The 26,104-nt window shown below is 47.7% G+C and overlaps 1 protein-coding gene across 1 annotated transcript in view; it reads right to left on the minus strand.

The window, feature by feature from the left end:
• Nucleotides 1-524: 524 nt before the first annotated feature.
• The window catches only part of LOC122686663 (WD repeat-containing protein 49-like), a 47,757-nt gene continuing 22,177 nt past the window's right edge, over nt 525-26,104 (minus strand). The window contains exons 11-20 of the mRNA XM_043891865.1: nt 25,310-25,475; nt 18,421-18,513; nt 16,996-17,057; nt 16,193-16,334; nt 14,381-14,420; nt 13,677-13,762; nt 11,786-11,973; nt 9,710-9,801; nt 4,011-4,085; nt 525-564 (exon numbers count right to left, since the gene is read on the minus strand). Of these exons, the coding sequence (XP_043747800.1) occupies nt 525-564; nt 4,011-4,085; nt 9,710-9,801; nt 11,786-11,973; nt 13,677-13,762; nt 14,381-14,420; nt 16,193-16,334; nt 16,996-17,057; nt 18,421-18,513; nt 25,310-25,475 (984 nt within the window). The remainder of the gene's footprint in view (nt 565-4,010; nt 4,086-9,709; nt 9,802-11,785; nt 11,974-13,676; nt 13,763-14,380; nt 14,421-16,192; nt 16,335-16,995; nt 17,058-18,420; nt 18,514-25,309; nt 25,476-26,104) is intronic.

The following is a 26,104-nucleotide window of genomic DNA, read 5'->3' on the forward strand; positions in this document are numbered from 1 at the left end:
GGTCCATGTCCAGTTCTAACTGTTGCTTCCTGACCTGCATATAGGTTTCTCAAGAGGTGGGTCAGGTGTCTGGTATTCCCATCTCTTTCAGAATTTTCCAGTTTATTGTGATCCACACAGTCAAAGGCTTTGGCGTAGTCAATAAAGCAGAAATAGATGTTTTTCTGGAACTCTCTTGCTTTTTCGATGATCCAGCGGATGTTGGCAATTTGATCTCTGGTTCCTCTGCCTTTTCTAAAACCAGCTTGAACATCTGAAAGTTCACAGTTCACGTATTGCTGAAGCCTTGCTTGGAGAATTTTGAGCATTATTTTACTAGCACGTGAGATGAGTGCAATTGTGTGATAGGCCCCTATTTTCTACCAAATAGGGGTAGAAAAAACAAACAGCTTGTGTCCTGAGGCTTAGCCAAGAAGTGCTCCTTTGGGTTGTCCAGACAAGAGGAGAGAAGACAGTCTAATCCTGTGATACCACTGATTAGTGACCAGGATCCTGACTAGACTTCATCACTGACGGCAGGTCACTCACACCAGGGCCGTCAGGCTCACAAACTCGGGGTCAGATCTGAGAAGGAGGAGGCAAGACCCCACTCAGGAGCCAGGACAGAGAAAAGTCAGATGTTCACTCCTTTGTTTCATGACTTTGCCTTGTTTTCTTCCAACAAGGCCAGACCAATTGGAAGCGGCATCTGGAAGTATCTGGAATCCTGTTCGGCTTGATTTATAAGATGGGTTTCACTACGAACACCACTGACTTTGTATAACGGCGTTATTTCCTCATGGGATTAGTTAACAGAGGCCACACAGCCCTCAGCGAAACAACGTTAACACTGAGCTCTCAGTTGAAAACAGTACCAGGCAGGCAGGCTAGGACCCTGAGGATTGAACTCTAAATGCTTTGGTTCAAGAAATCAAGGATTAAAAATGAATATTCCATTAAAATAGAAATCCAGTTTAAAGGTTTATGAAAAGTAGGGTGGAAAAAAAGGTCTGGACAAGTTAGGCTGATTGCTCAAAGATCTAGAAACAGAGTGGGGAAACCTGTCTGCTCCCTGACTCCCTTTTTAACAGCTGAAGAAATTAAGGCAGAAGGATGAAGTCATAGTTTGCTCTGGCCCATTAGCAAGTTGATGCCAGAGCTGGGACTGGGTCCCCTCTGTGCCTCTGGAGCCTGGATTCAGTGTGAAGGAGAAAACTCAGGATTCAAACCCAGGTCAGGAAGGAAGGAAAGAGAAGCAGGACGAGGGAAGGCGTAGGCAGATAGACAGAAACAGTCTCATAGTCTGAGACAATGGAACCTGATCACAGACTTTAAGGGACATGCCGAGGACTGTCTGTGTACCCAATGTCCTCTTCTTGTCTTTCTGGGTAACGGTGACCACAGGGCCTTTTCATCCCTATGGCTCTATTTTTTTTTTTTTTTTGGCCCAGTGGCATGTGGGATCTTAATTCCCTGACCAGGGATTGAACGCTTGTCTCCTGCATTGGAAGCTCAAAGTCTTAACTGCTGAACCCCTGGGGCAGCCCCAGAAGAGCCATTATAAAGGAACCAGCCCAAGACTTCAGTTGGCTAGGCCGAAGTAAGTGCGGACCTGGGGATCTGCCAGCAAATGCCTTTGCTAGGAATCTGGGCCTTGGAACCTGAGAGAACTCGAAGTCTGTCTCTCTGTGAAGCTAAGGCTGCAGATTAAGCCTGGAGATTGTTGTGGCCGTGTTTCCTGCAACGTGGAGGGAACTGGTCTGCAGAGAGAAGACAGGCAGCACTGCAGGGGCGAGAGCTGGAAGGACAGTCCTGATGGGGTTTTTTAATTTCTGGTCATAGTTTTTCCCGAAGTTTTAGGAGTCAATACATTTTTTTTTTTTTTGCCTAAGTTTGTTTAGCTTGGATTTCCTTGTGGGTAAGTCCTCCCTGGTGTGAAGGTTCTCCACTAGCACCAGCTGGAGGGGCCCAGGTCTGGGTTCCTGGCTGGTTGGGTCAGAAAGATCATGGGGGAAAGCAGGCAATTTAACTGGTAGCAGAGCAGCCGGCAATTCAGACACATGTGAACTGTCTGTCATGGTGGGGGTGGAGGCAGGGCCGGGACTCCTAAAAAGTGTCCAGTGAGGATCCAGTAATCTTGGCAAGGATGGTCTGTCAAGGAGGATTGAAGTCCCTGGGGTCTTGAGGTGTGGGGTTAGAGGAGTCCGATAAATGAATAGGAAGTCAGGGCAATCTCACCCCTGGTATTTGGGGGATCCAGGACAAGAGTACAGATGGAGATGCAGTTTTTAAATGTTAAGTGTCAAGTTAACAAACTGTGAAATAAAATATTTAGCACATGGTGAGTATTCAGTCTTTCTACCTTGGCCATTCTGTAAAGCCCCAGAAGACCAGTTTGGGTATAGAATTCTTGGGGTCCTCATAGTTCCACGGTGGATATGGCAATGCAGGGACAGCCGGCCCCTGGCTTTCAGCCCTTGGCTGGCTCTCCTCTCTGCACCATGAGGACCTCAGCATGAATATGCAGGCACCCCCAGCCAGAATGTCCAATATCTGTCTGCACCCAGCAAACACTGCCCCTCAGCCACCTTGAGAACTTGGGACCGTGTAGTCCTCTGTGGATGGACAGGTACCGGGGAAGCTGCTCAGGCTCTGAACGTGGACTCGGCCACCTAGGCACGAGATCTCGAGTTCCCGAGATCTGCAGCATGGTCTAGAAGGGGGTGCAGGCTCTGGGGGGACGCTTCTCCTTCGTCCTATAGAAGCCAGGTCCAGTGAAATGGGCCTGGCTAGCACCGTCCTGCCCCTCTGAGAAGGATATGGTCGTGGGCTGACCCAAGGCAGTGAGTTGGTCCTAGAACACGCTGGATCGGGGAGGCGGGCAGGAGACTGCCCAGCTGCGCAGTTGTGGGCTCTCTGCCACGAGGTCTTTGTAAAACGATGGCTCTGAGTCAGAGGTAGAGGTTAATAATCCACTGTTTGGGGCCAAATTTAGGTTTGAATTTTGAGGGCTTTTATCTCTTTGCTGTGTGATTTTGGGCAAAGTATTTAATTTCTCTGAGGATTGATTTTCTCATCTGTAGAGTGCGGACATACCCTCTCCAGGCGGCTTTGAGGATTAAATGATGTCCATGAAGAGATCAGCATAATAAGTGCTCTGTAACCGGCAGCAGCTGTGTTGTTATTCTTTTTCTACCATTGTTGAGATGGCTTACAGCTCTGAAGTGACTGCTCTAGGGCTATGCTTGGAAAGGAGAGACCCATTGGCCCTCTGATGTTATTCCCTCTTCTCTGAGAGTCACTGCTGTTGACAGTCAGGAGCCTGGGCTCTGATTTCCTTGTATCATTTACTTAACTGTGAACCAGTGGCAAGTCACTTTGCTTCCTGGAGCCTCAGTGTCCCTGTTGGAAAAATGGGACAATAACAGCATCTGTTCCTGGTAGTGCTATTAGGAGTGAGTGAGATGATCCATCTAAGATCTTAACCAAGGTTTGCCTGGCACAAAGCAGGCTTTCAAAGCTTTTCTTAATCAATGCCTCCTTTCTCTCTCCTGCTGTCCTCAGCCCGGCCGTGGGCAGCTGCTGTTGTGATATGTGGGGTTCTAGGGGAGCTGTTTCAGGACCCATCTGTCCTGGACAATCTTCACTCCATGGAATAACGGCTTCTGAGGAAGGAAAACCTCAAATCTGATTTGTTTGCTTAAATCCAAGCTCTAATTGCTTTGGGAAAAGGCCCATGTTGGCTGAAATAATTTCTTGTTTTGTTCTTTTTTGGCCCCTGTCGGGCAAAACTTAATCTCAGTCAGACTTCTTGATTAACTGGGGAAGAAGAATTTGCCAAGGAAAGAAAAGAGCAGGCTGGTTTCTTCAGAACTCAAACGAGGAAACTGCTATGTGATCAGTACTCTTTCTGGACAGCTTCACTTCCTTCTTTTTCTTGTGTAAGAAAATCTAAGTTAAACAAATCTGCACCAAGGATGGACAAATCCGGCTTCTCTGGGAGTGCTGATGGGCAGGGGACCTGGTGGCACCGGAGGCTCTGGTAGATGCTGGGGGTCCCCAGCGCAGGTGTGCCCCGGGGAGGCTCGCTCTGCTCCAAGGGCGGCCTGGAGGAGAAGCAGGTGAGTTCAGATTCCTCAGGCACCTGGGGGCTCACTGCTGCCCCCTGCTTCCATGCAAGCCCTTGGTCGAGCACCATGGGCCCCATCATCAAAGCATGTTGCCCACTTGCAAAGACATGTAAACACTGATCCTTTCTACTTGACCCTCCATCACGGGTCTTTCCTCCTGTTTATCTCTGAACACATTGAAAAGCCATCTACTTCTGCCCCTCAAACACCTTCCTTTCATTTCCAGGTCCCTGCCACCGTCACCTTCGCCCAGCTCTGTGCCAACCAAGTTCAGAGCTCCCAGAAGCTCCTCTTTCTGTCTTGCCTGGGGCCTGGCCTCATGCTCCTCCTTTATTTCTCTCTCTTTCTCTCTAATTTTTACTTGGGGTAAAATATGCTTCCCTGGCGGCTCAGATGGTAAAAAAGTCTACCTCCAATGCCAGAGACCTGGATCCAATCCCTGGGGTGGGAAGATACCCCGAAGAAGGGAATGGCAACCCACTCCAGTATTCTGGCCATGAGAATCCCATGGACAGAGGAGCCTGGTGGGCCACAGTCCATGGGGTTGCAGAGTTGGACATGATTGAGCGACTAACACAACACAGAACATAGAATTTACCATCTTAGCCACCTTAAGTGCATAGCTCTGTGGCATTAAGTGCTTTTACATTGTCATGCAACCATCACCACTGTCCGTCTCTGGAACACTTGTCATCTTGCAAAATTGAAACTCTGTAGTCAGTAAAAAAGAATCCACCCTTCTCCTCCCCACCAGCCCCTGGCAACCACCATTCCACTTTTTCACTTTCTGAGAGTTTGACCACTCTAGAAATCTTGTGTAAGTGAAATTACACAGCATTTGTCCTTCTATAACTGGCTTATCTCCCTGAGCACAATGTCCTCATGGTCCATCTATGTTGTAGCAGCTCTTCCTTCTCTTAGGGTTTCCTTTGGAGTGGCTGCATCCTGCCTGTCTTTTGGATCTGAGTGTGAACTCCTTTCTTCCGGGAGGCCTCCTCGACCTCTGCCACTGGTGCTCCCACAACGCTTTGCACCCTCCTTCAGGGAGATCCAGGCAGAGTAGGGGCAGAGCCCAGAGACCCCTCTGCCCTCCCGAGCATAGATCCTCAGGGCACAGGCTCCTCTGCATTCCTGGCCATATCCCAGGGTCCCATCACAGCCCCGTGCCCCGCAGAGCAGAGCGGAGCACAACAAACAGTGCAGAGTGAATGCTGAAAACACTTTTCCTAAAATATTCACTGACAATTTCTCACAAATCTTGAGACCAAATTAGCACATACTTGACCCATCAGGGGCACGGGGAATCTTAGCCAGCACAGGGTTTGTTTCTAAGGCACAACTCAACATCCGCTCACCGATTCTCTGGCCTTTCCCTCAGCTCTGCTCTGTCAGCACCCACGGCTTCTTGGGGAGCCCAGTGGTGTCTCCAGCCCTGAGCTCCGGGCACAGTCCCCGTCACCCACTCGCCTCCTGGTATGTGTTTGCAGAGGTGGTCTCCCTGTCTGCCCTGCCTGGCCTCATGTCACCCTGCACAGCCTGGCCGCCTCTCTACCCCTGGTCACTCCAGGAGCCCCGGCCCTGGTGGTCTCAGCGAGTAACACTGACGGCGTCACTCGGGCCTGCCCTCTGGGGAGGAGTCCTCGTTCCACAGTAACCTGCCCATTGCCAACAGCTGCTACTTCCTTCTTTCCTATGCTCACACAGAAGCCCTTCTCCAGGGCCTGGTCCTTTCATGTGGGGGAGCGGACAGACGGTGGGGGCATGTTCCTGCCTTCCCACTGACCAGTGCTTTGACTTTAGGCAAATCACAATTCGTCCCGAAGGCTTGGTCTCCTCATCTGTAGGTGGAGATAACAAGGAGTATGTACCACACAGACGTCGAGAATGACCTTAACGATTGCCGAGGGGAAGGATGGGAGGAAGGGATAGTTAGGTAGTTTGGGATGGACATGTATACACTGCTGTATTTAAAATGGATAACCAGGGGCTTCCCTGGTGGTTCAATGTAAAGAATCTGCCTGCCGATGCAGGACACATGGATTCAATCCCTGATCCAGGAAGATCCCACATGTCACGGAGCAGTTAATTCTGTGCGCCACAACTATTGAGCCTGCGCTCTAGAGCCTGGGAGCCGCAGCTCCTGAGCCCACGCGTCACAGCTACAGAAGCCTGTACACCCTGGAGCCCGTGTTCTGCACCAAGAGAAGCCCCCTCAGTGAGAAGCCCACGCACCACGAGAGACTAGCCCTGACTCGCCACAACTAGAAAAAGCCCACGCATAACCACAAAGACCCAGCACAGCCAAAAATAAAATGAAAAACTAAAATGAAGTAAAATAAAGTGGATAACCAATAAGGATCAACTGTATAGCACAAGGAACTCTGCTCAGTGTTATGTGGCAGTCTGGATGGGAGGGGAGCTTAGGGGAGAATGGATACCTGTATGACTGCGTCCCTTTGCTATTCACTTGAAACTATCACAACACTGTTTGTTAATTGGCTATACTCCAATACAAAATAAAATTAAAGATAAAGAGGAGTACGTCCCCAGAAGCCTGTGAGGATAAAGCCTAGTCATGCAGCGGTTCCCCACCTTGCCGTCAGTTATGGGCCTGGTGGAAGACTCCGGACAGTGGTTGACAATGAATGAGGCTGGTGCTATTGGAGGAGGTTGGGCTGCACTGAGGTGGAGGTGCTGCAGGTGAGGTAACACTAACCTGGGAGGCTAACCATGAGGACATCACCTGCCTCCTCCCACGTTCTCCTTCCCTGGCCTCTGTGCTGTGGCCAAGCTCTCCAGGGAAAGCACCCATCTGATTTCTAGGGACTCCTTGCTGCTCAGGGGATCACGTGTGGTGGACACTCTGCTGACTGAACTGATGGACTGACCGACTCTGTAAACACCCTGCCAAATGCCCACAGAATGCTCTAGACACTCATGTCTGCTAGATGGTACTTCTGCTCCCAAAGGCTGGGGGTTGAGTCGAGTACTTAACAAGAATCAGCTGTGTTTGCTCTCAAACTTGTGAATGCCAGTTGTACATTTTATTGTGATCATAAACTTATTTAAACAAAATGAAAATCGATGAGATTAGTGTGAGAGAACTTTGTGAAAACTAAGATGAATACTTGGAAAAGATTAGATGAAGGGTCATGTTGAATTGAGGATAGATGAGACAACTGTTAAAGCTTGGGGGAAATTATAAAAAGAAAGAACTAGAAGTCTAGTGCTCTCTCATTGCTTTGCAAATATCTTTAAGTTCTAGCTCTACTTTAAAAAAAGCAGAAACTGAAAACGATAAATAATGCATTTATGGCAGACTGTGCTGAACTTGCCTCTTATGCGAAGAAAAAGCCTTGGCCCTACATCAAAAGATTGGGGATGAATGTACATTCTACTCTTGCAAATTGAAGTAAAATGTTTACAGGATGTATATATCATGTTTTAATGGCCCCTTGCTTTAAAATCTGTATTTTTAAATTAACCCAACAAGCACTGGTGTTGATCCAGCTGGGTGAGAGGGTTTCTGCCGTTCAGCCTCCTGTTTGGGGCCCTCCAAGCAGCCCCATTCTGGCCTCATTCACTGCACACATCTCCCACTTTCCCTTCCACTCATTTAGCCCCTCACTGAAGATTGACTGAGAATCAGCACCAGCTCTGGGTTCAGAGCCGACTTCTCGTGCTGCCTCTACCTGGAGAGGGTGGAAGCAGGAGAGTATGACAGTGTTTCTGGTCCCTCCTGCGTGGGAGCTGCTTGTCTATGGTGCTGTGGAGTCTTTCCCCACCCGACATCCCACCGCACTTTCAGTGCTTTGGATAGAATTGGGCCCCACCCCAAATTTACATGTTGAAGCCCTGTCCCCCAGTGAGATGGTATTTGGAGGTGGGGGGCCTTTGGGAGGTAATTAGGGTTGGTGAGGTCGTGAGGCTGGGGCCCTTCTGATAGAATTCGTGGCTTCACAGGAGGAGGAGGGGATGGAGGTTGCTCTGTCTCCACCCTGTGAGGACACAGAGAAAGTGCCAGCCTGCTGGCCAGGAAGAAGGCCCTCCTGTGCCTGGAACTGAATTGGCAGTGACCATGACCTTGGCCTTCCAGCCTCCAGGACTGTGAGAAGTAAATGTCTGTTTCTTGAGCCACCTAGTCTCTGGTATTTTGTCACGGCAGCCAGGGCAGGCTAACACTCTGAGACCACTAAGACCACAGCAGGTCCTGGGAAGGTATGTAGAAGATGGCAATGATCCTATTGCCACCATTGAGGAAGATGCTGTCGATGATGCCACACCCTCAAACCCCCGAGGATCCCCCTTCCTTCCCAGTCTCAGACTCCAACACACCATCAACACTCACCATCTCATGAGACCACAGACCCACTGGGAGATCTGCAGATGTACAATCAGGGAGTTGATATGTCTCACCTGAGGTCACACTGTTTTTAAAGACAGACCTGTGACTATAACCAAAGCCCATGACACATTCTGATAAGCTGAGTGGTCTCCCAAATAAAACTTTAAATTCACGACTCTCTGCTGTGAAATGCATGATGAATGATGTTTCTATGCATGATACCCTCTGACTCTGATAGCATATAAAGCATTTAACTATTTGACCTCCCAGAACAGAGATTTCTAGTTGGATACCCTAATCCTCTCCTGCCTTCCTCCTTAGTTACAGAACTCCCAGCCTCTCCTGCAGGGAGATGTGGCCATGTGACTAAGTTCTGGCCACCAAGACATGAGCAGAAGTGTTCAGGACATCCTGGAAAAGTCTGTAAAGGGGGTTGATCTGACTAGAACGTGCACCCTCTCTGTTGGGGACCCCTGATTCGCACACCCCTGTTTCTTCCCGCTGCCTGGAGTGTGGATGGAAGCAGGAGGCCCCAGCAGCTGTCTGGACCATATGGCACTGTGAACCTGGAAGCCAGAGCTGAGAGGAGGCAGAAGCATACAGAAGGGGCCTGGGCTCATGACCATGGAGCCGCTGCACCGAGAAAGTGGGAACGTTGAGGTGGGGGGCAGGGGTCATCCCTCATGCAGGTGCATGACCTAGATCTTAGCCCCGTGATGAGAGGAGAGGCAGGGAACACTGAAGGGATCATTTCTATAGTTGCCTTGGTGATGGGACCTCAAGAAGCCTGGTGTGGGGCCCGGGGAACTGGAGTGAGGTATTATTCACTCACATTACTTCTCTTTAGAAGCTAGGCTCCAGTTTGGGGAGAAGGTGGTGCCCCAGGCTCTCTCAGCTTTGGAAGCCCAGGCCCAGACCCCCCACCCTCTCAGGGGCTGCACGGAGTCCCCAAGGAAGGAACAGTGAGATGGTCCAGCCTCACGCAGCCTGGTGGGCAGTAACGATAGCCACAGAGCTCAAGACAAAGACGCTGTGAGGTAGCCCTGACTGCATGTGATGGCCAGACAACACACGGACTTCTGAGAGTGTCCTGAGCTGAGCAGGCAGGACATCAAACTGGTGAGATTTGAGTTGTGACCTCACTGTACTCACAGGCTGTGGGGCTTAGGGACAGATGACTCATGATGATGACAGAGTGGCCTGGATCCCTCAGCCAGGAAAGGCTGCCTTTTATTTCACCTTCAGCCTGGCTCACCTGTCACTGCCGAATCCATCCCCTCCACAGGAGTCTTCCTTCACTTCAAGGATGCAGTCTCCTGGAGAGCGAGGATCAGAGGTCTTTTCAGGCTGGAAGGAGACAGAGCAGATATGGGAAGAGGAACCCAGGATCACACTGTGATGGGGAGCAAGTTTAACTCCAGTTACATGGAGTTTCTGTGTTAGAACAAGACCCTGGCTGGCTGAATCCATGAGATAACAAGAACATTTTCCCCTGAGCTTTCACTCAACTCTCAAAATCATTTGTTATGTTTTCCAGGTGAATTGCTTTCTGCATTCAGTCAATTTATTTTAGTTTGTGGTTGTGTTTGATAGGCTGGTATGCTGGAAAAATCACTCCAGACATCCAGAATCCAATCAAAACATACGTGCAGAGAAACACGTGTTAAGGGCTGAAATGAAACTGGAAAATCAGCCAACCCCACTCCTCATTTTATAAATCAGTGGAAGTGATTCCTGGAGCTCACACAGCTAATGAAGGCGAACTTCAGAGCAGACCTTAGTTAACCCTAACTCATAAACAGTGCTTCAAACACTTTGCTTCTTGGGTTTTTTTTGGGGGGTGGGGCTTTGTTTTTTGCTTGAGTATGCCTCGAGGCATAGGGGATCTTAGCTCCCCAACCAGGCCAGGGATCAAACCAGTGCTCCCTGCAGTGGAAGTGTGGAGTCCTAAGCACTGGGCTGCCAGGGAAGTCCCCTCCAGATATACTATGTAAGAGTGCCTCAGGTTCTTTGTGTGTGTGTGTTCATTTTTCTTGGAAAGAATTTACAGGGTGTTTCCTGAGGCATTTGGAGTCAAGTTGGACAGAACTACAAATGTTGAAGCAGCTTTCCCTACACAAGATCAAGGTCACTCCTGAAGTCTGTTGCTTGACCCTCTTTCACATCATAGGAGTTAGGTATTTGGATTGTGTTGCACTGGGTATCCTTCCTTTCCCCCCTCCCCTTCTCCTGCTTCCTCCTCCTCCTCCACCCTCCTCTCTCCTTCTGCCTGATCCTTCCTGCATCACAGTATGATTTTCTCCGATCCTGGCTCTTGTGCTGATCAGCATATTTCCCTCATTTGCTTCTTCCTTCCTCTCTTCCCACCCCCTCTGTGCTTTTAGTTTCCAAGTTGTGGGCCTATCTAAATTAATGAACTCATTTGTTTTCTCTATACCAAATGCACAGCAAAATGACTGTACTTCTAAACAGGCCGATAGTACCATGTAGACACATTCTGAGCCTCCCTGGAGCTATGAAAACACCATGTTAAGCTCATGAGAACAACATGGGGAAATGAAGGAGCCCCTGACAAGACAGAAGGCTTTCTTGATCAGTGCTTGCCTGGTCCCTCTATTTCCCATGCTGAGTGTGTCTCTATGAGGACATCAGTGACGAGGATCCATTGTGTGATCAGTATTCTAAGAGGCTGCAGATACAAAATCCTAGACATTATTTTGTGGGCAGAGCAGGTGTTCTGCCTTGAGTTGTAACATAACCAGTGAGCAATAGTTCATGAAATGACCTTTTTTTTCAGTTTATTAAAGGGCAAGCATTTCCTGAAAATTCATATATTTCACTGAGCTCTAAATCAAGACTGCATCTACCAGGGTCTTTTCACCATCTCTTGCTCTGACACTGACTTTCATGGACCCAGGCACTAAACCCATTATTCCTTGCTTTCACTCAGGAAGCCCTGTGATAAAATGTATTTCCTAATGGGGACCGTGTGCTGTGGGCTGCAATTTCAGCGTCTGTCTCTCTGATGTGGCATGGGGTCAAGCATGGTGCTGAGTCTCTCTGTGTTCCAAGGCCACAGACAAAAACCTTTTTGCTAATGAGAGACAGGGACAGTCAAGTGATGCTGGGAGATCAGCTCCAACTACCCCCGGATGAACCAATAAGCCCCCTGGCCCTGGTCAGTAGTAGGATCTTAGGATATGCTTTTATTCCTGAGTTGACTTGGTTCTCTGGGCCATGCCTTGACCTCTTCAGGGTGCAGTTTATGACCAGTGCCAATCTGCCTGGAGCTATGAGCAAGCCCAGGTGAACTGTATGTGCCAGGACCAACCTCAGCACTGGCCTTGCCCTCCACCACCTTGTCTTGCTCTTCTCCTCTGCACGTGGCAGAAACACCTCCTTCTAGCACTGGGTGAGCAGGCATGCTCTGGGGGTCTGTCAGGATTTCATGGGGCACTCTAGGGTGGCTCCAGGAGGCAGGAGTGAAAATATCCCAGGGGCTGCTCTGCCCAAAGGTCCCTGGAAAAGTAAATTGGTAAACAGTAAGCATAAGATGGGAGGTCATCTGTCTTCTCTTAACTCTTGTTAGGTCCACTTAATCAAATTCAGTTCTGGTCCTGTAGTTTCATAAGAAACAATTCCAGGAAAATTGGCCCTGGAGGTTCCAGTCCAGAAACACCTCCTACAGAATGTATCACAATGGGGCACAAGCAGCTCAGTATGTACTAAGAACCTGCGCAACAAATCCAAAACAGTTCTGGTACCTTCTTCAAGAAACATCAGCTAGGGAGACAAGAGAGCCTGCTGAAACAGGTAGAGTCCCTCTGAGCAGTAACTTGAGTTAATCTTATCACCACAGCCCACTCAGGCCAGACCTTTCCCATCTCACAGCTCCCTAGTCCTGAATCTTTCCTGTAAAACATCATAACATGTTTCTGTACCAAATTCACTGCCACCAGTCTATCAGAGTTCTCTAAATTTAAATGTATCTAATTTTGATACATTTTGTGAAAGTAAACTGATTTTAAGGTATACACTGAATTTGGTACCCTTCCCCCCAATGCTTATGTTGAAGCCCCAAACCCTAGTGTGACTGTATTAAAACAAGTCTTTTAAAGGAATAATTGTGGTGCTGGAGAAGAGTCTTGAGAGTCCCTTGGACTTCAAGGAGATCAAACCAGTAAATCCTAAAGGAAATCAACCCTGAATATTCATTGGAAGGACAGATGCTGAAGCTGAAGCTCCAATACTCTGTCCACCAGATGTGGAGAGCTGACTCATTGGAAAAGACCCTGATGTTGGGAAAGACTGAGGGCAAGAAGAGAAGGGGGTGGCAGAAGATGAGATGGTTAGATAGCATCACTGACTCAATGGACATGAATCTGAGCAAACTCGGGGAGATGGTGGAGGACAGAGGAGCCTGGCGTGCTGCAGTCCATGGGGCCATAAAGAGTCAGAAACGACTTAGCGACTGAACAACAGCAAAGGTTAAATGAGGTTCTAAGAGTAGGACCCTGATCCAATAGGAACAGTGTTCTTATAAGGAGAGACACCAGAGTGTTCACATTTTCTCTCTCTCTCTTCCTCTCGCTCCAGGCCATAAAGTGAAAGTGAAAGTCACTCAGTCATGTCTGACTCTTTATGACCCCATGGACTATACAGTCCATGGAATTCTTTAGGCCAGAGTACTGGACTGGGGAGCCTTTCCCTTCCCCAGGGGATCTTCCAAACCCAAGGACCGAACCCAGGTCTCCTGCATTGCAGGTGGATTCTTTACCAGCTGAGCCACCAGGGAAGCCCAAGAATATTGGAGTGGGTAGCCTATCCCTTCTCCAGCAGATCTTCCCAACTCAGAAATCGAACTGGTGTCTCGTGCATTGCAGGTGGATTATTTACCAACTGAGCTATCAGGGAAGCCCCTGGGCCATAAAAAGACTCAGCAAAAGTTGTCCATAAAAGGAGCCCATCTGCAAGCCAGGAAAAGCCCCCTAAGCAGCACCTGACCATTCTGGGACCCTGATCTCAGACTTCCAGTCTCCAGGTTGGCACACACGTGACAAACAAAATTCTGTGGCTTAAGCTGCCCAGTCTATGGTAGGTAGTTCATCATGTCAGCCTAATCTGACTAACACCCTAGACCTCAGAGAATTCATGACCCGATGGAGGCTTCAACTGAGGCCCCAAACTGGGACTGAACTGGTGGCCAGGTGGACGGTCCTTACCGCTGAAAGCCCCATCCCTTCTCCACAGGCGCATGATGCGGTCCAGGGAGGATGAGAGCAGAACCTCTTCTTCTATCAGCTCCAAACTAGTGAGATGAAAGGGCAAGGGAGATGTGCTGAGGCTGCCCCAGCAAGAAAGAGCCATTGGCTCAATGCATCAATACCCCTTTAATTACAGCTGGAATATAGAAGCCAGGTTCCTCCCCTGGATTATTCTCGGTACCACCCTCTCCTTGCCTCCTACCATGCCACACCCCCTTCAGATTCCCCAACTCCAGTCCCAAGATAGCAGACAAGATATACTGGAAACATCTTATGGACTGTGGGAACTGATGGGTCTATGGGAACACCAAGAGGTTGGAAAGAAACTTCTGTCCAGGGTCCAGGCCCCATACCACCACTGACTTCTTTTAACTCCAGAAAAAAATCTTAAACATATTAAGCATCTACACTTACACTAAAACACCAGATCAATTCAAGGAAAACAATCATCATTTATAAGAAAAATGACTTCAGATCTCTTCCTATTTACTCTGTATAGGGAACATAAACATCCCTTTCTCACAGCAGCAGCAGAATTATAACACTGCTCTCGTCTTCTGATTAATTCAGAAGGCTTCTGAGAGAATCCATTTACTCAAAGCTGTGAAAAGTAATTTGACAACTTTTATACATTCTTAAACTCTAAAATGGATGGTACTCACGGTGTCACCATGCTGACATGGGCCCTCCAGAATGTCACATCTAAATCAGAGGAAAGAGCACATCTGAGTCAGTGGGAGACGTACACCCTGATGCTAGGTGCTGTCCAACAGTCACTCCAGGGTGGGGTCGGATCTGGATGAGAGTCCAGCAGGGAGAGAGGTACTGGTGTAACAAGTCGTTGGTCTTGCTACATTAATCTGATACAAGTTGATCAAGCCTCTACTATGTGCAAGGCCCTATGCCAGCTCCAAAGGTATATAAAATGGGGCCGTTCGAGGTCCTCACCCTATGGTTTCCTTTAGCGCTTAGGGTTTGGTAAGCATGCAGGAGTGGGAAAGTAATCAAAAATAATTTTTAATATAGCCTGGTGAAAGATACGTTCCCAGAACTCGGAGTAAAGACCAATGCAAGGCCTATCACTCTTCTAAATTCCAATTTCTCACACTTCAGCATTTAAACTTCCCCTATGGTGGAACAGGAAAAAGCGAATAAGGGGAGGTAGGTGAATATTTGCCTCTAAATTGGCTTTACAGAAATATATTTAATGAAATATTATATATCCATTCAAATATGCTAAAAAAAAAACCCCTAAATATGCTTATATGTAAAGCTGGCCAAGATACAAAGGAAAAAATGAGTCCTGAAAGTGATGTATTGTGGGTGTGTGTGTATGTGCGCTTGTATATATTATATATATATATGCATAGAAACTTTCTGGGAGGAAATTGAAATTCATTAACAGTGTTGCTAGGATGCAGAAAAGTCAGGCTGGGTGATGGAGGAGGTCAGAGAAAAACTACTGCTTTTCATTTTATATTCTATCATGCTGCTTGATTTTTTTCCTAAACATGAGCATTTCTACAACTGTATGAAAGGCTTTTTAACACTTTAAACATATTCTGTTATTACCAAAGCATTATATCTCCAGAAAAATTAGAAAAGACAGATTTTTAAAAAGAAGAAAATAAAAGCATAACTAAAACTTCAATGTGGGCTTCCCTTGTGGTTCAGCTGGTAAAGAATATGCCTGCAGTGTGGGACACCTGGGTACAATCCCTGGGTTGGAAGATTCCCTGGAGAAGGGAAAGGCTACCCACTCTAGTACTTCTGCCTGGAGAATTCTGTGGACTGTATAGTCCATGGGGTCACAAAGAGTCGGACACGACTGAGTGATTTTCACTTTTCAAAACCTCATACAAAGGATAAGGATTTGTTACATCCTTGATGTATATTTTTCCAGACTTTCAATCTTCCATGTATGTCTTCGTTTTAACAAGGGTTGCATTATTGCTTTGTGACCTAATTTTTCACTGAAAAATTTTATCATGAACAGTCTCCCTATAAATACATTTTCATATATGGCATCCTTACATCATAACTCAATGATATTTTAATATGTTATATTTTATACCATCCCATATTTAATTATTCCCCTTACACTGGACAGTTGGGTTTCTCTATTATTTTCTTCTGCCTCTCTTATAAACAATATGCTGATTCACACAGCCTTATAATTAAGTCTTTGTTTATGCTTCTTACTCTTTTTTTTGGCCAAATCCTTAGAAGTAGAATTGCTGGTTCAAAGTTTTAATGCACATTGTCCACTTGCCCTTCATGCTCTTCAGACAGGATCTGCCAACTCACCCTCCATCCAAGAGCGTGAGTCCCATTTCCCTCTCACCTTGTCAATATTGAATACTTTCATGAAAACATTTTTCTCTAGAAAAATATTAAATTTTATTTAATCTAATATTTAACTAAAACTGAAGCTATGCTCATCACAGCGTCTCACGTGGACAGCTCATGCCCACTCGTGGGAGGTTGCAGCTCCTGTCCCTGCAGGCCGTGCTCCTCGACGTCACAGACGTGCACAAAGCCGCGCTGGTCAGCCACGTAGGCACAGGCATCTCCCGCTGTCACCACCGTGCTGCTGACCTGGGCTTTGTCCCTGGACTGAAGACACGTACACACAGGGATCATTACACACACACACACACACACACACACACAGGGTCCATCACAGACAGACACACAGATACATGCACACACACACACAGAGGGCCCATTCCATACACACACGCACACACACACGCATAGAGTCCATCACACATACACACACACACACACACACACAGGGTCCATCACAGACAGACAGACAGACACACACAGGGTCCATCACACACATACAGACACACAGACACACACAGGGTCCATCACAGACAGACAGACAGACACGCACACACAAGGTCCATCACATACATACAGACACACAGACACACACACAGGGTCCATCACAGACAGACAGACACACACACAGGGTCCATCACAGACAGACGCACAGACACACACAGGGTCCATCATAGACAGACAGACACGCACACACAGGGTCCATCACAGACATACAGACACACAGACACACACACAGGGTCCATCACAGACAGACACAGACACACAGCGCCCATCAGCGGTAAAGCTTACCTGTCAGACAATAGCAAGTGAAACGCATTCTCCTTAATGAGAGAGACACCAGTTTTTTGACACAGGTGAGTGTCAAAAAACAAACCAACCCAGACATGAGATATGGGACTTATTTCCAACCCGCTGTCCAACTTACAGGAGCAAAGTTTGCAATGGGACGGGCTCCACTGAACAGCCTCCAGAAGGTGACAGAACCTGGGAGGAGGGAAGCAGAAGAGGGCACTTGGGTGTTGGTGCTTTGCAGTTCCGGAGCTCCCAGGCGGAGTCTGGGAGTCTCTGTTGAGAGGCACTGCAGTCTCAGGACTCCAGGGCGGCGCCTGGGTTGCTTGGCTCAATCTGACCAGCTACGGAGGGGAGGTGTGGAAGTTTGTGCTATGGCGACAATTAACGTGTGTGCATATGTGTGCACGCAGGCACTTGTGTGTATAGGCACGTCTTTTAAACACACTGTGAGACTTGTCTAGTTGAAGGAATTCTCTGGGACCTCTTCTGGCCTGTCAGTCACAATTCTTGAGTCTTTTGCCGGTGGGTGTTCACAGCAAGCCCTTGAAGTGGCAACCCCATGCATAACTTGTCGCCTCAGGAGCTCCCTAAATCACAGACTGTGGGATCCTCCTCTTCTCTCAGGGGAGGGGGTCTTGTGCTGCTGACAGGTAAAGCAGAAGCGAGGGATGCCCAGGGTGGAGGGCGCCTGGTGCCAACAGGCCAGAAGCTTCGGGGCTGGGCCAAGGTCGGGCATCGGGAGGAGGCGGTCCCCTGGAGAGTAGCAGCAGAGCGGGGAGGCAGTCTCCTTCTCTAGCGAGGAGACTACAAACAACCACATGCCCTGGGACTTGGACTCTTGCAATCAGAATAACACAGGTGGCTGCTTCTAACTCACTGTTTAAAATAAAATTCCTGTGCTTTGGAGCAGGACACTGGCCCACTCCTTACAGTTTACTGAAGCCAGAGGTCCTGTCATCTATGTGACATCACCAAGCTAGTTAGTGGTGGAGGCGGCCTCGGGAAACGTCCTCTACCCCAGGAGTCCCCAGCCTCCGGGATCTAATGCCTGATGATCTGAGATGGAGCTGATGTAACAATAATAGAAATAAACTGCCCAATAGATCATCCCGAAACCATCTCCTACCTCCCGGTCTGTGGAAAAATTGTCTTCCACAAAACCGGTCCCTGGTGCCAAAACAGGCTGGGTATGACTGCATCCCTGCAGGCTGACCCCCGTTACATGACTCTCAGCTCTTCTGTCAGGCCTCCCGTGGGTGCTGTGGCAGTCTGCCCCTCCCTGGCTAAATAAACATTTGATGTTTATTTAACCTCACTACACAACATCCTGTGAGCCCTATGTCCCTTCAGGAATCACCAGGGGCCTCTGGGGAGGCAGCAGGCAGGGAGACTCAACTGGGAGGAAGCTGCCCTTCCCCAGCTGGCAGGCTGGGCTGAGTCAGCCAGGGAGTGCCTGGGGAGTCCCGAGTGCCTGGGGGTCCTTCCTGTTGGGACCCGGGCCTGCGGTGGCCACTTCTTAGACACGAGCCAACGGCCAGTGAGGGCTCCATCCTTACCTCGGGGCCCGTTGCCATCAGGGAAGCGGAGGCTGATTCCAAGTTGGCTGCCCGAGTCTTGAGGAAGGCGAGGCAGGACACACTTCTTTCTGGGCCTGGAGACAAGGAGAGGGTTTTGGTTGTGCTCCCCATGCAGCTCCCAGCTCTCCTCTCGTCCTCTCAGACGAGAGTGTCAGAGCTGCCCCTGGACGTGGGTTGAAGTGATCGAGGCGTACAAAGGAGCACAGATGGCCTCGCTGGTTGGGAAGCAGCCCAGCCTGGCTTGGGGGTAAAGTCAGATGTGAAGGTAATCCAGGGCACCCCTGCATTGCCCCAGGACCCTAGGGCTTTTGCAGAGAGTCAGGGGTGGGGAACTTGGTTAGGGCTTGAGGGAGGGGCTGAGAGAGATGGTAGGGCAGTCAGGGGCTTTGCCTGGAACTCTACGGGTATGTCCCAGGAGGTCCCCACTCTCTAGAATTCCTGGATGGGAATTAGTTGCTGTTCAGTCACTCAGTCATGTCTGACTCTTTGAGACCCCCATGGACTGCATCACACCAGCCTCCTCTGTCCTCCACTGTCTCCCAGGGTGTTGGAATAACTTCTAAAGCCACCTCCCTACTTCCTTACCATCCACTCCTCCTGCTGGACTTGAAGCACCATCAACACAGGGCTTACATTTGTCTTTTCCCCCACTTATCTCCAGTCTCTCCAAGAGCTTAGCACATAGAACTCAAAGTTTGCTCTTGCATAAAAATCCTGCAGACCTACTTAGATGCAAACCTCCAAGAGCCACAAAGGACATAGCTGTTTGGGTGTGAGGAGATGGGCAAGGAGCTTCTTCATCTCACCCTCCTTGAGTCTGTGGGCACCAGGGTGACTTGCCTCGACTGGAGGTGAAAGGAAAGTTCTCATGTTAACAATGGGGTAGGTGCTGGAGTGAAATAAAGAGGTGCTGCTGCCTTGCATCAGCGCTATGGGGACACCCACGACCCAGGCTAGTCATTGTTCAACAGCGTTTGTTTGGGCCTGACTCTGAGCTCGGCGTTGTCTTGTGCACTTGGGAAGCCACAGAGGACGTGGCAGACTCAGGCCCTGCCCTCAGGTGGACCATGATCACAAGTTGGATTACCCACCTAGAACACATTCTGTGCCGGACCTGGAGCTAAGCCTGTCTCAACACCACTGTATTCAGCGATCACAACAATCCTAGTTAGACTTTATCTCTTGATTTTATCAAGCAGTGAGAGTATAGTTTAGAAAGAACCGCATTGCCTGAGGTCATACAGCTGAGGGGCTGACATTCAAACCCAGATGTGTTTGTATCCAAAGCCCATGCCCTTGCTATCGGGCTCTGTGTTTGTCCTTAGGGGGCTGAGGGTTGTCCTTGAGGGACTGAAGGTTGTCCCTGGGGGGCTGAAGGTTCTCAGAGACAGATGGAGGGCCACCCACATGGTGTCCTCCCTGGTGCCTGGGACACACAGTCAGTGATTGGGCTAAGGGTCACCTTACTTCAGGTTATCTGGCTCTTGGGGAATTGACATACGGGGTGGTGGGGGGGGGTGGTGAAAAATGATGAGTAGGGGGAGGGGAGCAAGGATAACCCCCCCTAACTTGCTCACTTCGTCTTGGGTGGGGGGCTGCAGAGTCCTGGGAAATGGGTGCATGTACTGCCTCCCCACTTACCCATGTGTGGTCTCGGGGAGCGTTGCACTTCCCTAAACCTGTTTTCTTCACCTGTGATAGGGAGACAATACTTCCTGTTTCACAGAGTTTCAGTGAAGATTAAATTAGAGACTCTATGGGAATCATGCTCCATGGCTTTGCAGTGGAGGCTGAATGGAGATACTGAATCTAAGGTACTCAGAGCACAGGGACCCTCAGCAAATGGTAACCGTTATAATGGCTGTTAGTTAAGTCTCTAGCGCTCAGTTTCCTCATCTGTGAAAATGGGTCCAAGAGCACCTATCTCTCTGGGGCAATGTGAGCACTAAGTGAGATAAAACATTAAAAGCACTCAGGAAAATTACATATAAAATCAAATATGTCATTTATATAATCATTAACATATTGTTATTATGTTCATTATAATTCTATTATTAAACACTTTAAATATTATTTTATTAAAAATTATATTAAATGTTGTTTTGTTATAATAAATATTATTACTTACAAATGAAGTAAATATTATTAGTTTCCCTAAGTAAAAAACCTTAGTCTCTTAGAACCAATAAATGAATTCCTCAAAGAAGCAGGATACAAAGTCAACACACAAAAAATCAGTTGTGTTTGTATACATGACCAAGGAATAATCTGAAAAGTAAATAAAGAAAAAAATTCTATTTTCAATAGCATTAAGAGTAACACACAGGAATTTACCTAGGAGGTGAAATACTTGCAAAATGAAAACTACAAGACACTGTTGAAAGAAATTAAGACATAAATAAACGGAGACACATCCCATGTTCATAAATTGGAAGAAAATATTGTTAAAATGAGAGTACTACACCAAATGATCTACGGATTCAGCACAATTTCTATCAAAATCCCAAAGACACTTTTGGCAGAAATAGAAAAACTCATTTTAAAATTCACATGGAATTTCAAGAGACCTCCAAATAGCCAAAACAATCTTGAAAAAGAAGAATAAAACTGGGGGGACTCATAATTCCTGATTTCAAAACTGAATGTACAAAAAGTACAGTCATCAAAACAGTGTGGTACTGGTATAAAAACAGATGGGTAGAAAAATGGAATAGAATAGAGAGCCCAAAAATAAACCCCCATGTTTTTGGTCAAATGATTTTTGACAAGGGTGTCAAGACCTTTTTCAGTGGGGAAAAGACAGTCTTTCCGCTAATGGTACCAAGAAAACTGGATATCCACCTGCAAAATAATAAGTCTGGACCCTTATCTAATGCCAAGTATGAAAATTAACTCAAAATGGATGAAGAACCATAAATGGAAGACCTACAACAAGGTAATTCTTAGAAGAAAACATAGGAGAAAAGCCTCATGACATTGGATATGGAAATGATTTTTTGGATATGACACCAAAAAAAAAATAGGTAACAAAAGAAAAATGTAGACAGATTGGACTTCACAAAAACTGATCTTTTTGTGCATCAAAAGATACCATCCGTAGAGTAAAAAGACAGCCTACAGAATGGGAGAGAATACCTGCAGATCATTTGTCTGGTGATGAACTAATATCCAGAGTATATAGAAGACTTCTAAGAAGCAACAACAAGAAAATCAGATTCAAAAATGGGCAGCGGGGGAGGGTTTCCCTGGTGGTCTGGTGATTAAGAATTTGCCTTGCAATGCAGGGGACGTGGGTTCAAGCCCTGGTTGGGGAACTAAGATCCCACATGCCTTGAAGCAATAAGCCTGCACACGCCGTAACTACTGAAGTCTGTGCACTCTGGAGCCCGTGTGCCATGACTAGAGAGTCTGTGTGCCGCAATGAAAGATCATGCATGATGACGCTAAGACCCAATGCAGCCAAATAAATAAATTAAATCTATTTTTTTAAAAAGGGCAAAAAAAACTTGAACAGACATCTTTCCAAAAAAGATATAAAATAGCCATAAGCAGGTGAAAGGACGAGACCACAATGAGGTACCACCTCACATCCTTTAGGATGACTGTTACCCAAGAAATAGTGGAGAAATTGGAGCCCTGGACACTGTTGGTGGGAATGTGGAATGGCAAGGCCAATGTGGGAAAACAGTATGGTGGTTCCTCAGAATATCAAAAATAGAATGACCATGTGATCCAGCTGTTCAGCTCCAGGTTTTCTGCCTGCAATGTGGGAGACCTGGGTTCGATCCCTGGGTGGGAAGATCCCCTGGAGAAGGGAACAGCTGGATACCCACTCCAGTATTCTGGTCTGGAGAATTCCATGGACTGTATAGTTTATGGGGTTGTCAAGAGTCAGATACGACTGAGCATCTTTCACTTTCACTTCACTTCTTTTCCCAGCAATTCTACTTCTGGGAATATACCCCCAAAAACTGAAAGCAAGATCTTGAAGAGATTCTTGTACAACAATGTTCACAGCAATGTTATTCACAATAGCTAAAATGTAGAAGCAACCCAACTATCCATCAATGGATGAATGGACAAGCAAACTGTGGCATATACAAATGGTGGAATATTATTTAGTCTTTAAAAGCAAGGAAACAGCAATATGCTACAACATGGATGAACTTTGAGGACATTATGCTAACGGAAATAAGCCAGTCACAAAAAGACAAATACTGTATGATTCTCTTTCCATGAGTAATCAAAATCATAAAGAGAGAAAGTATAATGGTAGCTGCCAGGGGTTGAAGAGAAGGGAGAAGAGAAGGGTTAAAGAGAGGGTTGAAGAGAAGGGAAACCTTTAGTTTCAAGAAAATTTATGGGGAAGGATGGAGAGTATGATTGCACAACAATATGAATGTATTTAAAACCACTGAACTGTACACTTAAAAATAGTTAAGATTAGGTATATATTGTATTATGTATATTCTGTGTGTGTGCTCGGTCACTTCAGTTGTGTCCAACTCTCTGCGACCCCATGGACTGTAGCCTGCCAGGCTCATCTGTCCATGGGATTCTCCAGGCAAGAATACTGGAGTGGGTTGTCATGCCCTCCTCCAGGGGATCTTCCTGACCCAGGGATCAAACCCATGTCTCTTACATCTCCCGCATTGGCAGGTGGGGTCTTTACCACTAACACCACTTGGGAAGCCCATGTGTATTCTACCACAATAAGAAAAAAAGAAGAAGAAGAAAAAGCCTTCCAGAGAGCTCACAAATTTCGTGGATTTTAGCCTGGTTGAAATCTCTTGGTCTCTCTCTTTCACTCTCAAATTCTTTCTCTTTGATGTGGGAGAACACATAACAATTCTCAATATGCATAAGGGAGAAGGAAGCTAAAATGTAGAAAAGTTGGCAGAAAGAATGTGTTTTCAGCTCATCAGCTTTGCTCACACAATTGCCTTTCTCTCTTAGCTCCCCTTTCCACTGAGAATGACTTCAGAAAAATTGTCCAGATGGTTTTCCAAATAAGACGGCAGTCTCTTAACCAATCCCATGTGAAAAGGACCACCCTGCTTTGTTTTGACCTTCAGGCTGAGCCAGTGCCGCTATTTTCTGGAAGGCCAGAGGAACTTTCACATCTTTCCACCTAATTTGTGCATTTTTTTTTTCACCGTTGAAATGTGAATAATTAGGAACTAGGGCTGGCTTTTGCATTTTTGGAGAGAAGGGGAGTTTTTCAAAAACCAATGCCCACATAACTTGAAGCAATAAATGCTGCTGCAAAGAGGGTTTTAAATTAGAACTGCTGGCTGAAAGGTCAACACTGCATTCTTGGCCAGTGACTTAATTCTCAATTTAATGCAATGAAAATAAACCTTTAGAAGGAAATGCCACCACTTTTTCCCCAAAGATTTTTTAAACTCTTAGGCATTCTCAGAAACAGCTTCACAGAAGGGTCTTTTTTTATATGCAGCAAAGGGGCTAGAAATAGACAGGATCATAAATCTACAGGTAAGAATTTCTTTTTAATCTCATGGCATCCAAAGGTTTCAGTTTCTAACCACTGCCCTCCGGAGTGTCTCTCAAGCACAGCAGGCAGACTGCATTGCCTTATCCTCATTTTACCTGTTGAGCATCACATCTTGTGCCTGAATCTAGACTGTGAGTCTGTTGGTGTGTACAGCACCAGGTCTCACATCTCTCTCTAGCCTCTGGTACACATCGCCCACGGGCTCCCATGTGAGCCGTGGGAGCAGCCCACACATATTTTCTGATCCAAGGAGTCACTGGAGATTTTCCTTGGCTACTAGGTCATCACATGTCTAAAGCAGGGATCATAGTGTGAGGCTCATGGCTCTCTAAGGGTGGGCTGGTTTGGCTTCTGGAGATGCAGGAACTCCCCAGTTTTATGCAAAAATGCCCAGCACTTCTGTCTGTGTCTCCCCTGCTGGGGCCCAGGGGTGCGAGGAGTGGGACCTCTGGCTGTTGGCTGATGAGCACCTGCAGATGGCCACTTGGGAAGGATGAAGCTGGACTCTGGACGTGGGGAGAGAGCAGTGGTAAGAAGCTGCCTGTGTGGTTCTGGGTTCCTGCCACTTTTACGGTCCAGCACCACCAGCAATGGAACTGATAGATAAGTGGACCTCCCCACGTGTGTTTTCCACATGACTCAGAACTCCTGGGGAGAGAGGGATGCGATTACCAGCCCAAGACCTAGCACTGGGCCTGGCACATAGCAGGAACTTGTCTGTATTCTTTGAATGAATAAGTGAGTGAACGGACCCATGATCACATTAGCAGACAACAGAGAGAGAGCCTTGGAGAACGAGGACCAGTGCAGAAGAATTGGGAAGAGTGCAGTGGGATGGTGGGGAGTTTTGTAGCATACAAGTAATGGGGCTTCCCAGGTGGCGCTAGTGGTAAAGAACCCACCTGCCAATGCAGGAGACGAAATAGGTGCTGGTTCGATCCCTGAGTTGGGAAGATCCTCTGGAGAAGGGCATGGCAACCCACTCCAGTATTCTTGCCTGGAGAATCCCATGGACAGAGGTGATTCGTGGGCTACCGTCCATGGGGTCGCAAAGAGTCGGACGTGACTGAAGCACATAATTGACTTACAACGTTATGTTAGTTTCAGGTGTGTGTGAGACGGGCTCTGATGGACAGGTGCCTGGGGACGTGTGCTGAGCTAGCTGAACTCTCGTGCTCCCCCCACCCCTCCAGCCCTCCCCAGGTCTGAAAATCTCCATCTCACAAGTTAAGACCTGAAACCAGGCCACTCCCTTATAACTGGGAAGCATTCCAGAGATGAGCTCCCTTTAGACAACGTGCCAGGAGCCTGAGCCTGCCGGGCCCACGCAGAGTGGCCATGGAGGCCGCCCCTACCTTCTCTATCTTCTGTGCCATCAGAGGAGCTGGGGGAATTCAGCTTGCGGTACACGTGGCCTGAGATGACATTCCAGATGATAATCTCCCCATCGTAACTGGAGGTGGCGAGGAGAGAAGGTGGACAATGAGCCACACAGAGAATGTCTTCCTTGTGCCCATGGTTCTAGGAAAGATAGAGGGGAACAGAGTGAGAAACCCAGTCTCCAGTCTCCCACAGCTCACTTGCCTGCATTTGATGCCTGGGCAGAGGAGGAAGAGGGGTTCCTCCTGTGGTTACCCCTGGAACCTGGTGGCCCAGCCCAGGGGGTCAGGGCAACCCTCACAGATCAGCCAGAGAGGAGCTGCATCCTCCCGAGTCAGTTTCATCACCTTCCCTGGGGAAGTGCGACTTCTATCAGCTTCCTCACCGCCTCCAGTGCAAGCAAGGAGGCTCTTTGCAAGGAGCCCTCTTTGGGGCTGAAATGTTCATGGGAATGTGACAATGGAATCCAAGCACTGACCAAGGGGCTCTGGCCTCCCATGAGCCCCAGGTCTAACTTCCAGGGTGTAGAGTTCCTCAGCTCAGTTCCTCCAGGGCTCCCCTCTGCCCCCCAGTGTGGCCTACAAGTGTCCTTAAGAATTGGAATTACCTACTCTCCTTGAAAGGAGGATTTGGGTATATGCGTGCTTAAGAAAGATAAGAAACACAACAAAAATGTTTTTGTTTTTCAGACCAGAGCTGCAGAGCTCAAAGAGTGCCTGACTATTCTCCAGTTGAATGTTGAAAGTTAAACCTTTCTCCCTGGGGTGCAG

The sequence above is a fragment of the Cervus elaphus genome, chromosome 30, assembly GCF_910594005.1.
Source record: "Cervus elaphus chromosome 30, mCerEla1.1, whole genome shotgun sequence".
NCBI lineage: Eukaryota > Metazoa > Chordata > Mammalia > Artiodactyla > Cervidae > Cervus > Cervus elaphus.